General features: G+C 52.2%; 1 protein-coding gene across 1 annotated transcript in view; it reads left to right on the top strand.

The window, feature by feature from the left end:
* Myo7b (myosin VIIB) overlaps positions 1 to 12341 on the top strand; it is a 91667-nt gene that overhangs the window by 51906 nt on the left and 27420 nt on the right. Inside the window, exons 13-19 of the mRNA XM_023709719.1 lie at positions 869 to 1079; positions 1494 to 1629; positions 2320 to 2483; positions 2779 to 2916; positions 5560 to 5712; positions 6384 to 6482; positions 7825 to 7919. Of these exons, the coding sequence (XP_023565487.1) occupies positions 869 to 1079; positions 1494 to 1629; positions 2320 to 2483; positions 2779 to 2916; positions 5560 to 5712; positions 6384 to 6482; positions 7825 to 7919 (996 nt within the window). The remainder of the gene's footprint in view (positions 1 to 868; positions 1080 to 1493; positions 1630 to 2319; positions 2484 to 2778; positions 2917 to 5559; positions 5713 to 6383; positions 6483 to 7824; positions 7920 to 12341) is intronic.

Genomic DNA, 12341 nt, shown 5'->3' with positions numbered 1-12341 from the left:
TTGAAGAGCGACAGCAGACTGTGGCAGGGAGCTCTTGAGATACTGCCAGCCTAGCCAGAGTGGTCCCAGGGAGCTGGCGTGGTGGTACGGGCTTTCTCCTGTGGTCACTTTCCGGATCTGAACTCAGGGGAAGTGGGCAGTTTGCAGCATAGAGCGAGAGCAGATGTGCACGTGGGCAAGCGCTGCTGCAGGGAGAGCAGGGTGGAGGCCACCTCTGTGCCCCAGGTGGGCAGTGGAGCTGGCCTGGGCTGGCTCAGCAGACTGAGGTGGACATAACGTGGATTGACTCTGGCCACCAGTAGGCGTGGAGGAGGAGGGGCAGGGTCAAGCTCAGCTCCTTGTTCTCTGACTTGAGCCAGGGTGGTTTTAGAGGGGCCAAGTCTCCAAGCAAGGAGCCCAGGAGGAAGATCGATCGTGCTGGAGGATTGGTGGGGGTGAGGGGAGTGGGGATGGAGAGGGACCTGGCCTGGCGGACTATGCTGTCTCTAGAAGCTCATCTCAATACCAAGCCCACTGACCTGTGGGGCAAGGTCTTCCTTCTTGACCCGAAGCAGAGGCTCAGTGTCAGCATGGGCAGGCCCAGCAAGGGGCCTGGAGGGTTGCAAGATGCCAAAGGCAAGGACTTGACACTACCTGAGCCCCTGGCTGCTCTTGGCCTGACTGCCCTGGGCTAGAGGAGGTGATGGCGGCAGAGGCAGAGGAAGTGCAAAAGAACAGAGCCACGGGAGCCTCCCTGCACAGAGCCACATGTCTAGGGTGTGCATCTGCGTGCTCGTGGCTGTGTGCAGTTAGCTGTGACTACAGGGCTCCCACCAGTGGGGGGGGGGCTGACCTCACTCCACCCTGGATGGTGGCACCATCTCCACAGCTTCGAGCAGCTCTGCATCAACCTTGCCAATGAGCACCTGCAGCAGTTCTTCGTGCAGCATGTGTTTGCCATGGAGCAGGAGGAGTACCGCTCAGAGAACCTCGCCTGGGACTACATCCACTACACCGACAACCAGCCTACCCTGGACCTGCTGGCCCTCAAGCCTATGAGCGTCATCTCTCTCCTAGATGAAGAGAGCCGCTTCCCAAAGGTGTGTGTCTGATACGGCCCTGGAGCCCTGCCCTAGCTCTCCTCTCAGAGCCTAGGAAACACTACGGGGCCGGCCCATGTATTTTCTGGGTGCTGAAATCTCTAGCAGAAACAATTAGATGAGCCCCAGCATAACTGGACCTTCCTCGCCTTCAGTGTCCCCTTCATCCTGCCTCTTGCGGGAAGAGCAGAGCAAGAGAGCCGGAAGTGGGGGGTAGCAGACCCAGCCACACTGTCACTCGGTGTGACCTGTCCCAATGAGGGTTAGAATCTCATCCATGGGGAGCTATCAGTCACTCCACTCTAGCTTGCTTTGATCCCATGGGGGAGCCCCTGAGCCCTGGGCATGGGCCACTTAAGCCCTTAGATCCCAGACTCTGGGACCTTAGCCCACAGAGCATCTGGGTTTTTCCAGGGGACAGATCTCACCATGCTGCAAAAGCTGAATGGAGTCCACGCCAACAACAAGGCTTTCCTGAAACCCAAGAATATCCACGATGCCAGGTTCGGCATCACCCACTTTGCCGGTGAGGTGTACTACCAAGTGGAAGGTGAGTTCTGTTTCCCTCGTGCCCTGCCATACCTGGAGTGGGCTCCAGCAAGACCATGCAAGGGGTTTAGAGGACAGATTATTTTCAAAGTCTAGTAACAGCATGGTAAGATAAGTAGTATGGCTTTTACTGGAGAAAGTAAATGGAAGGGGCCAGGCACCTATTTTGGTAATAAATCTATTGAGTATAGTTCATGGATCCTATTATCCATCCATTGCAAACAGACCACTCAGTGGTGTTTAGCATATTCAGAGTTGGGCCGTGATTGGCACAATTTAGAGCACTTTCACCACCCAGGAGAAACACCCAAGAGCAGTCCCTGCCCAGCTCCCCTCGACACTAGGCGGCAGATAACTCACCTCCATGGATCTACTGCCCCAGACGCTTCAGGAGACATGTGGTCCTCTGCAGCCAGTTCCTTCAGTTGTTGTAATGTTCTCAGGGCTTGCCGGTGTTGTAGCTTTCATTAGTACTTCATTCTTTTATTGTTGGATAGAATTCTGTTGCGTGGATAGGCCCTATTTTGTTTGTGTCTTCACCAACGAATAGGTAGTTGGGTTATTTCCACTCTGGCTACTCTGTGTAGTACCGCTATGAACGTCCATCTACAGGGTGATCATGGGTGTCTCCTTCCTGTGGATGGGGGCGGTGGCTGAGCTGGCCCTCTGGGCGGGCCTGCTGTTCCCACAGGCTTCCTGGAGAAGAACCGGGATGTGCTAAGCGCAGATATCCTCACCCTGGTTCACTCCTCCAAAAACAAGTTCCTGAGGCAGATATTCAACCTGGAGTCGGCAGAGACCAAGCTGGGCCATGGCACCATCCGCCAGGCCAAGGCAGGGAACCAGATCTTCAAGGTGATCTCCAGTATCCTCCTTGGTCTCCTGGTCTCTCACCCCCGAGGACCACAGGGCCAGACAGATGTGGATGGGGGAAATATTTGCTCACTGTTGGGTGCCAGATTCCTGCAGCTCACAGCCAGGTGCCTGCAGAGTAAGCACTGGAAGACCTGTACTGGGTGGAGGAGCGAATGAATGAATGCACGCATACACGAATGCACCTGTGCAGCCCTCATGCGCAGGGAAGAGGGGTGTCAGTGTGGCCCAGGCCTCAGCCCCCCACCCCTGCTCATGCTTGGTGTCCCTCTAACAGTCTACAGACGCTGCCAAGCGGCCTTCCACCTTGGCGGGCCAGTTCAAGCAGTCTCTGGAGAAGCTGATGAAAATCCTGACCAGATGCCAGCCCTACTTCGTCCGCTGCATCAAACCCAATGAGTATAAGAAGCCCCTGGTAAGGAGAAAGGGGGGCTGGTGTGGAGGAAGGGGGGTATCAGAGGCATTTAGGGCCTCAGCTGCTCCTTCACCAGTCCTGGTCCGCCTTAGAGCAGCCATCAGTCCCTACATTTACCTGCAAGCCTTTGGAGCACCCAGAGGTGCTTGGCTCCCTTAGCCCCGCAGGTCCTCTGCTGTGTGTGCTTGGCCTGGCTCTGGATTTCCCTGAACCTTGACTTTTTTCATCCATAGAGTTAGATTCACTCTGCCTGAGGGTTAGACATAGTGTTGAGGCACTCATAGGTGCAGAAGCCAGTCCCAAATGTCGAACTCCCATGTCAGGACCTGTAGTGGCTTTAATTGGGCATGGGGGGGCAGGCGTCCCTGATCCATGGGGTCCTCCTGGGGCCTGCAGACACAGGGCCTCCTTAAACTGGGACCTGCCATTTGGAGGAATAAAAGGTAACTCAAAGACATTTTTTAAATTGTATTTTGTGCAGGGTCTCACTATGCAGCTCGGACTCGTAGTGATCCTCCTGTTTTCAGCCTCCCCAGTGCTGGGATTACAGGCATGTGCCACCATGCCTGGTCTTGGTGTCTGGCTCAGTGTGCCCAGGGGGCAGCTGGCAGGCTGGCATGGCAGGTTTAGTCTGCTGAGCTATCCCACTGGCCCATCAAAGATACCTTATAAAGGGATAAAGATCAATATTACTCCACCTGCAGTGCCTTTCTCAAAAGATGAAATTGGGACTGCTCCACCAAAAGGAAGCTATCCCTCACTCACAGCTGAAATGGAAGATGGTGGACAGCTTCACCTGTCCCTCAGCTGCCCGGAGATGTCCCACTGCTCCCAGAGGCCCTCAGCCTGTGTGCACACTGCCTGCCTCAGGAGCCGCGGGCAGGAGGGCAGGTCTAGGGCTGAGGTGCAGCCATGTGGGTGTCTCTGGCTGGGACCCCACTCAGGAAGGGCAGCTTCCTGATGGGTGATAGGGAGGAGAAGCCCACGCTTAGGCCCAGACCCTGGCTTGGGCACGTTGGAGCACAACTGTGGGCCTCCTCATCTTTGGGAGCTGGCTGCCCCCACACGGGGCGGCAGTGAAGACTGAGTGAGACAGAGCAGGAGTGATCCGCAGCAGCTCTCTGCTTAGCCAGGGCTGACTATTGTGTGTTCTAGACCCGAGGAGTAGTTGGCTCTTAGCTCTAGGGCTCTGGGGAACAGGGGCGTGTGTGTGTGTGTGTGTGTGTGTGTGTGTGTGTGTCTTGGGGGACAGACCTGCTGCTTTGCCAGCTAGAGGGAGCCCTAGGTAGAGGCAGAGGAAGCTCTCAGAGGCCCAGCAAGGCAGCTCCCGGGTGCGCTGACACCCAGGCAAGCACCCTGCACATGCTCCTCTGGTGGCCGCCCAGCCCCCACGTGTAGCCCAGCTCCGGGGCCAGCAGCCCCCGCAACTGTCCCATGTCTGCCTCAGCAAAGGGAGGTGTTAGCTTTTCATTGCTGTGGCCAGATAGCTGAGAGAAAACAGCTCAGGGGAGAAATCGGATGCTTTAGTTCACAGTGGCTGGCTCGGTGGCTCTAAAGCCTGTGACAGGGCGTCAGGCAGGAAGCCAGCGAGGATCAGCCAGGAGCAGGCGCAGCGCGCGCCCGAGGCCACATCCCACACCCCACTCCCTTCTGCCAGCCCCACCTCCATCAGCTCCCCACGCACATTCACACCACGACCTCCTCCATGGATTGCATCACTGATGAGGTTAAAGCCACCTCCCAGATGCCCATCTGAGAATGCATGAGATTTGAGCGACACTTTAGACCCGAATCCTAACAGAAGAAGCTGACAAGCAGGCTCTCTGCCTCCAAGCAGGAGAGGTGTCGCCTCAGTGCTCTGTGGCTCACGGTTTAGCTCACAGTTATGGAGGGTTCAGTCCATACTTGGCTGGCTCCAAGGCAGAGCGGCACATGGCAGAGGGCGGCAGTTCATGGTGGTCGCAAAGAGTAAGAGAGTAGCAGCAGCTCAGGCAGCCCGCTAGGTCTCTCTCCCCCTTACACTGTAATGCAGATTACCCGCCCCAGGGCAGGCGCAGCTCTCACACCTGCCTTGGCTCAAGAATCAGACACAGGGGGCGGGGAGATGGCTCAGTAGCATGAGCGCTTGCCTGGCAAGCGCAAGGGCCTGAGTTCAACCCCCGGTTCCGCCAAAAAAGAATCAGCCACAAACTCCAGAAGCCACCTTATGACTGCGTGAGGCTTTGCGGGGACATCTAGACACAAACCATACCACCAGTGCCGCTGTCTCTCCCCTCCTTGTACTGGGGGTATCTTAGGCCGACAGAAGTATGTCCCTATGGGCACAGTCACTTACTGGTTATCAATGTTTGTCCTCTCAGAAACACTCTGAAGACTTTTCAGTTATCTTCACTCTCTTCAAAAAAAAAAAAAAAAAAAAGAAAGAAAAGAAAAAAATGTCAGGAGCTGGGGAGATGGTTCAGTAGAATAAGCACTTGACTGGCAAATGCAAGGATCTGAGTTCAATCCCCGGTTCTGCAAAAAAAAAAAAAAAAGTGTGATTTTTATTCAGTAAAGCATCTCTTCAGCTCCGCCACCCTCGGGCCTCAGCGCAGGCCCCACGGCCGCGACCCCCCTGAAGGTGGCCCTGCCCCTCCCCCACAGCTCTTCGACAGGGCACTGTGCCTCCGGCAGCTGCGCTACTCTGGCATGATGGAGACCGTGCGCATCCGCAAGTCGGGCTTCCCCGTGCGCTACATGTTCGAGGAGTTTGCAAGGAGATTCAGGGTACTGCTGCCCAGCGCCCAGCGTGCTCAGGTGTGTGCTCCGCACCCTATAGCCAACCCTGCCCAGTTCTCCCGTGATCTGACCCCTCCAGCTCCCTAATTCCAAGGGACCCTTTCTACCTTCCCCTGAGGGATGGTCCCCCACCCCAGACCCCCAGCCTTAACAGGCCCCTGGCCACCCTTCTCTCCATCTTCCTGGTGTCCTCTTACCTGGTGTCATCTCCCAGGCTCTCCGTCTCTCATGCTGGTGTCGGGTCACCATGCTGCAGGCTTTCTTTCTCAGAGATGTCTGCAGTTTTGCTGTGAACAGTTATGTTTTCCCCAGGCAGAGAGTCAAGAAGCTGGGGGGGGGGGAAGAAGCTGGGGGGCCATGTGGGGTCTTGAGGCAGGAAGTCCTTCCTGTCTATCCTGGAACCTGAGTCTTAAAGTTTGGGCTGCTCTAAGGCCAAGTGGCCCGCAGCCACATGGAGGCCCCAGGCCCAGCACTGGCCACTGCCTCTGAGTCTGAGCCTGGAGTGCTCCCCTTGGCCACCCTGGGATCTGAGATCCTGGTCGTGTCTGTGCCCAGCAGGGCAGCCTTGATGTGCAGCCAATGAGAGAAGAGGGAAACACAGAGCCCTGGGAAGCCCCAGGAGGTCCCCTCAGGCCCTCACCCAGGGCCTGCACCAACCAGCTCTGCGCCACCCTGTTTTTCCTCTTCAGTTTCAAGACAATTTTCGTCAGATGACCCTGAGCATCGCTGACCTGTGTCTGGAGACAGACAAAGACTGGAAAGTGGGAAAGACCAAAATTTTCCTTAAGGTGAGCCCCTAAAGAACCATCAGCCTCCTGGGCTGTAGGGGCAGGTCGGCTTTCAGGCTACGCCTGGAGTTCACCCCTCATGCTAAGCAGTGCTGTTGGGCCCGCACTGTGCTCTTAGGGCCCTCTGGTCCTGGGAAGTCCAGGTCCTGAGGAGCTCCAGACTGACTCCCCAGGAGCCAAGAGCCTCCACTGCCACAGAGGGGTTGACCCCTGGGAGGTCAGCTCTAGGGCTCCATGCACTGGTGCCAGGAAGCAGCTGTCCTTAGGTCGCCCTCCCCACAGTACACAGGGGGCCTGGTCAGGCAGGTGTAGCCTTGTGGCAGGCCAGCATTGCCAGCTGACTCAGGAACCAACACAGAGAGAGCCCTCGTGTGCCCCGGCCTCAAGCCTGGCGGGGGTGAGCCAAGTAGAGAGGACTCTGAGATCGGAGCGAGGGAGGAGGTTCCTACCCTGTCTTCATGTCTTCCCTCCTTCCCCAAGAGCCTGCCTCCTGCCTCCTGTCTTCATGGGACCTTCTGTCCCACCCTCCAGCCAGTTCACCTGCCCATCTGTCTGTGCATTAGGCAGCCTAAGCTAGGGCTCTGGGCACAGACAGGAGCCAGAAGCAGAGGGAGCTTCTGTTTGATGGAGAGGAGAGGCTGCAAGAAAGCACCCAGGGCACTGCCCCAAGGGGGCAGATGTGAGGCTCCAGGGCCGCTGTGTGGTGGGTCAGCTCAGGCCAGTCCAGGAAAAGAGGAGCGCACCAGCCCTCCCCGCCTCCCTCCTGGCTGGCCCTGGAGGCGACAGTCAAGGTCCAGTCTGTCTGTGTCTGGTGCTCTCCCAGGGGACACAAGGAGGTGTGGCGCTTCCCGAGCCTGGCCTGGGGAGGCAGGAAGCCTGTCCTCCGCCCGCTCAGCCTGGGATGATCCTGTATTCTCCCGGCTTAGGTGGTGGCTCTTGCTGTTCACAAGGCACAGGGATGGAGGACCCAGGCTGGGAATAGCCGCACCCAGGGGTGACACCTCCTCTGTGGACCTTGCCCACAGCCTGTGGGGAAAAACTGTATTGGAACAAGCGTAGGTTCGTTGTATAGTTGGATGCAAGTATTGCATGAATTTTGGAAAATAAAACACAGCTTCAGAGAAATTTTACAATAACTTCCCTCTTGGGTTCCACTCACAAGCAGGATGAGCTCAGAGGAGAGGTTGCTGGACTTCTTTTCCTGAGTCCCAGCTGGATCAAGCTGAGGCACCCTCCTTGCTGGTCTCATGGGCTAATTTCTGGAGCTGGAGTCCTGGCCCCAGGCCAGCACTGTGGGAAAGGCCACAAGGACAACCCACAACAGTGTCATCTCCACCCACAGGACCACCAGGACACTCTGCTGGAGATACGGAGGAGCCAGGCCCTCGATGGTGCAGCAGTCAGCATCCAGCGGGTCCTGCGGGGCTACAAGTACAGGTGCGGCCACCTCCACCCTGCCCAGCCCACACGCCTGCTCGCCGTGTCCTCTGGACAGCCGGGAGGGAAGCAAGATGACCTGGCCAGGACAGTGCAGCCCGTCCTGGCCACAGAATGCCTCGTCATAACGTTTGGAGAACACAAAAACTCCACTCACAAGAGCTGCGAGCAAAATGATTTTGGTGCTCGATTAATCATTTTAAAGATTAGTCTGGTTTAGAGGTAAAAAAACACCCACGACTTTGCATATCTACCTGGAAGCTCCAAGAAATCAGTAAGTTGCTATTTCTCTGGAAGACATGTCCAAGGATGGTAGTGCTCGGGTCAGATGGTAGCAGTGTATTTCACGTTTAAAGACCCCTCCGCCGTGGACATAGTGGTACACTCCTGGAGGCTGAGCCAGGAGAACCCACCACAAGTTCCAGCTCGCCCTAGTCGATTTAGGGAGGCCCTGTCTCTAAGAAATAAAAACAGCTGTGGCGTAGCTCCGTTCAAAGCCCCTGCGTTCAATCCCCAGTACGGAGAGAAGGTGGTTTGTGTTGGGGTGGGGGGACACCACCAAACTTTTCCAGAGTGACTGCCGAGTCACATTCGCACAAGCAAAGTAAGAATTGCTGCATTTCTCTGCCTTCTCACGGGCAGCTGGGCATGTTTCTTTTCACACGTAGCCATTCCGATGAGTGCAATGTGTCCCTTGGCTCCTGAAGTTGGACATCTTTTCCTGGGCATGTTTGGCATACGTGTGCATCCTCTTTGGTGAAATGTCCATGTATGTTGCTTGCCTATTTCCTAACTAGATTGTTGCGTTTTGAAAGCTCTTTACATATTCTAGATACCAGTGCTTTGTTGGTTACGTGGTTTGTAACTATTCTCTTCCAGTCTAGAGCTTAGCTTTTAATGCTCTTAAGAGACTTTTACAATGTCTGGTAGGCAAATTTCCCTCTGAAGTTTTTTGTGTTTGTTCTGAGACAGGATTTCAGCATGTAGTTCAGGCTGGTCTTGAACTTACAGTGACTGTCCTGCCTCAGCCTCCCAAGTGCTAGGAGTACAGGTGTGCACCATCATGCCGAGCCCCAAATTTCCTTTTTGGGGATCATGTTTTTGGTGTTGCGTCTAAAAAATTTGTGCCTGAAGAGTTTCTCCTGTTTTCCTAAAAGTTTTGCGGTCCACGATTGAGGTCCACGATTCATCTTTGGCTGAAGTTAAGTTGTTGTACAAGGAGGCTCTTTTTAAATATTTCCCTGTCAATGTTGGTTGAGCATAATCCACCGACACGTCCATCTTTTGTTCAGTGAGCTGCTTTTAAGTCTTTGTTGTAAATCAGCTGGGCGTATTCTCTTCCCTTGCATTGCGTGCGTACCCTACCAGGGGCCACGGTGTAACTACGCAGATGGCTTCCTCCTTGTGGCTATGTAGGTGGGTTCCTTCCACTATTCTTTCTCAAAGTTGTTTTAGCTATGCATTCCTTTGCATTTCCAAAGACATTTTTATTTTTATTTTTATTTTGTTTATTTATTTTTTTGTATTTTAGGGAAGGGCCTACAGGATGTTTAGGGTCTCACTACTAGATCGGACTCATTGTGATCCACCTGTTTACGGCATCCCAAGAGCTGGGATTATAGGCATGCGCCACCACGCCTGGTCTCAATCACCATCTCAGTGAGCCCTGGGGGCGGGGGCGGCACAGCAGGACTAGGGATCGAACCCCCAGCCCCTGCGCCTGCTTGAAGGCACTTTAATCTCCTGAGCTATTTGGCCAGCTCTCCATAGACATTTTTTTTTTAAATATTTATTTATTTATTTTGTGTGTGTGTGGCCAGCTCAGTCCACCAGGGGGCGGGGCTGGCTGGCATGTGGTGCTGGGGGATCGAACCATGATGGTCCCTGTGCTTTGCTTAGCTTGTTCCAAGTAGGTGCTTTAGACCACTGAGCCATCTCACCAGCCCCAATCCATAGACATTTTTAAATAATCTTGTCTGTGTCTACAATAAAATACAGTTGGATTTAAAAAAAAAAAAAAAACAGTTACATCATGTATCAATTTAGGGAATATTGACATTTCCGCTGCTTGAACCTTTCTAATCCATGAACATGAGTCTCTCTCCATGTAACTAAATGTTGATTTTATTCATTCCTGGTTTGTGGTTGTCAGAATGCATGCTCTGTACACATTCTGTTAGATTTACAGTTAAAGTTATCTGGTCTTTTTTGCAATTATAAATAGCACTGTATTTTCAGCTTTATCATCAGTGTGTTCACTCTCGTGCTTACAGCAGTTTTGTGTGTAGCCTTTGTAGCCTGCAATGTTCTAGACTCCCTTTTCATTGATTTCTTGGAGTCTCCAATGTAGATAACCATGTCATCGGCAAGCAAGGACGGTTTGATTTCTTCCCGTCCAGTCCATGTCTCTTTTTCCCCCTTTCTTTTCCCAGGCTAGAACTTAGGCTAGAACCACCAAGAATATTAGTGAGTGCTAACAGCAGGCATCTTTACTGTGTCCCATATCTTGGGAGAAAGTGTTCAATTCTTAACCATTAATTCAGTGCTTGTCTATCTTTATAAAGTAAGATGATATGTCTCTATCAGCGCTGCTTTAGCTAAGTTTCACTAATTTTGGTATGATATACTTTCATTTTCAGTCAATTTATTTTATTTTAATTTCCCCTTTGTCCCCTGGATTACTTCTGAAATATGCTGTTTAGCTCCCAAGTCTTCTGAGATTTCTCCCATTATCATTTTGTTATTGACTTGTAGTTTGATTCCACTATGGTCAGACAGGCATGACCAAGGAGGTGGTCTGTCTTGATATATGTGTTCTAAGGGAGCTTAAAAAAAATCCTACACATTCTGCTGTTATTGGATGATATATTCTTTTTTTTTTTTTCAGAACCAGGGACTGAACTCAGGCCCTTGCACTTGCCAGGGAAGCACTTATTCTACTGAGCCATCTCCCCAGCCCCTGGATGATGTATTCTAAAAAATGTCAAATAGGTCTTGAAGAGTGCTAGTGGGCTTGAGCTGTACGGCCTTGTTGATTCTCTAATGGTCTGATCAGTCATTGAGTGGTATTGAGCTGTCCACTGTAACTGTGATTCGTCTTTTTTATTTCAGTTCTGTCAGTTTTTGCTTTATCTACTGCACAGCTCTCTTTTTAGATGCACACACATCTAGGATTTCAGTGTCTTCTCGGTGAGTATACATTTTTATACTCATGGCTTCTCTTTCTGTATCTCAGATTATTTTCTTTGCTGTGAAGTCTACTTGATCTGACATTAATGTAGCCATTCCTATTTGATTACTATTTGCATGTTGTACATCTTTTTTCTTTATTTTTTTAGTGTATTTAGTACATGGTCTACAGGGTCTCACTATGTAGATCGGACTTGTAGCGATCTTCCTGTTTTCAGCCTCCCAAGCTCTGGGATTACAGGTGCGTGCCACCACACCCAGCCTCAATCTCTGTCTCAGTGTGCCCCAGGAGGCGGGGCCGCATGGCACACTAGGGATCGAAGCCCTGCTGCTGTGCTCTGCTTAAGTAGGCACTTTAGTCCCCTGAGCTGTCTGGTCTGTTGTACATTTTTCATCCATTGACTTTCAGCCTATGTGTACTGTCCACTCATTTATTGATTCATCCTACCAATCTCTGGATTTTAATTAGTGTATTCAGGGCTTTTAAGTGTATTATTCACATCTTGGAGAACCAACCTCCCATTTTATTTTTGTTTTCTATCAGTTTTTATTTCCCTTTTCCCCCTACTTTTCTGTGTGGGCTACTTAAATATTTTTAGGATTCCATTTTGTTTTATCTATGGGGTTTTCTTATGTATTTGATATAGGGTCTCACTACACAGCTCCGACTCGTGGTGATCCTCCTGCTTCCAGTCTCCCCAGCACTGGGGTTATAGGCGTGTGCCACCACGCCTGGTTTCGGTGGCCGGCTCAGCACCCCCCGGGGGCCAGGCCAGTGTGGCATATTGTGCCAGGGATCAAACCCCGGGTCCCGCCCTTGCCTAAGCATGCACTTCGTCCACTGATCTATCTGGCTGGCCCTCTGTGTGGTATCTTCAAGTGTATCCTTTTACACGGTTGCTTTAGATATTAGGTGTCATTCGTAGTACTAGTACTAGAACCATATCTGTATATATGCTTCAAACAAAGCACGGAAACCTTTTATACCATTTGCCCTTTCCCACTTGTAGTATAATTTTCTCAGATATTTGCTCCACATACCACATTAGAGGATGTTATAACTTTTGCCTTGGTGATCAAATATATTTTATCAAACTCAGGTGGGGAGAAGGTATTTGGCCACATTATCGCTTATCCTTCTCTGACCCTCCTGACATTCCAGGGTTTCTTTGCTCATTTCCTTTCTGTTCAGAGGACTTCCTTCCGTCACCTTTTAGAGCAGCCTCCCGACAG

Source organism: Octodon degus, unplaced genomic scaffold (genome assembly GCF_000260255.1).
Source record: "Octodon degus isolate 3935 unplaced genomic scaffold, OctDeg1.0 scaffold00014, whole genome shotgun sequence".
NCBI lineage: Eukaryota > Metazoa > Chordata > Mammalia > Rodentia > Octodontidae > Octodon > Octodon degus.
The sequence above is the reverse complement of the archived record's forward strand: the minus strand, read 5'-3'. Positions and strand labels throughout refer to the sequence as shown.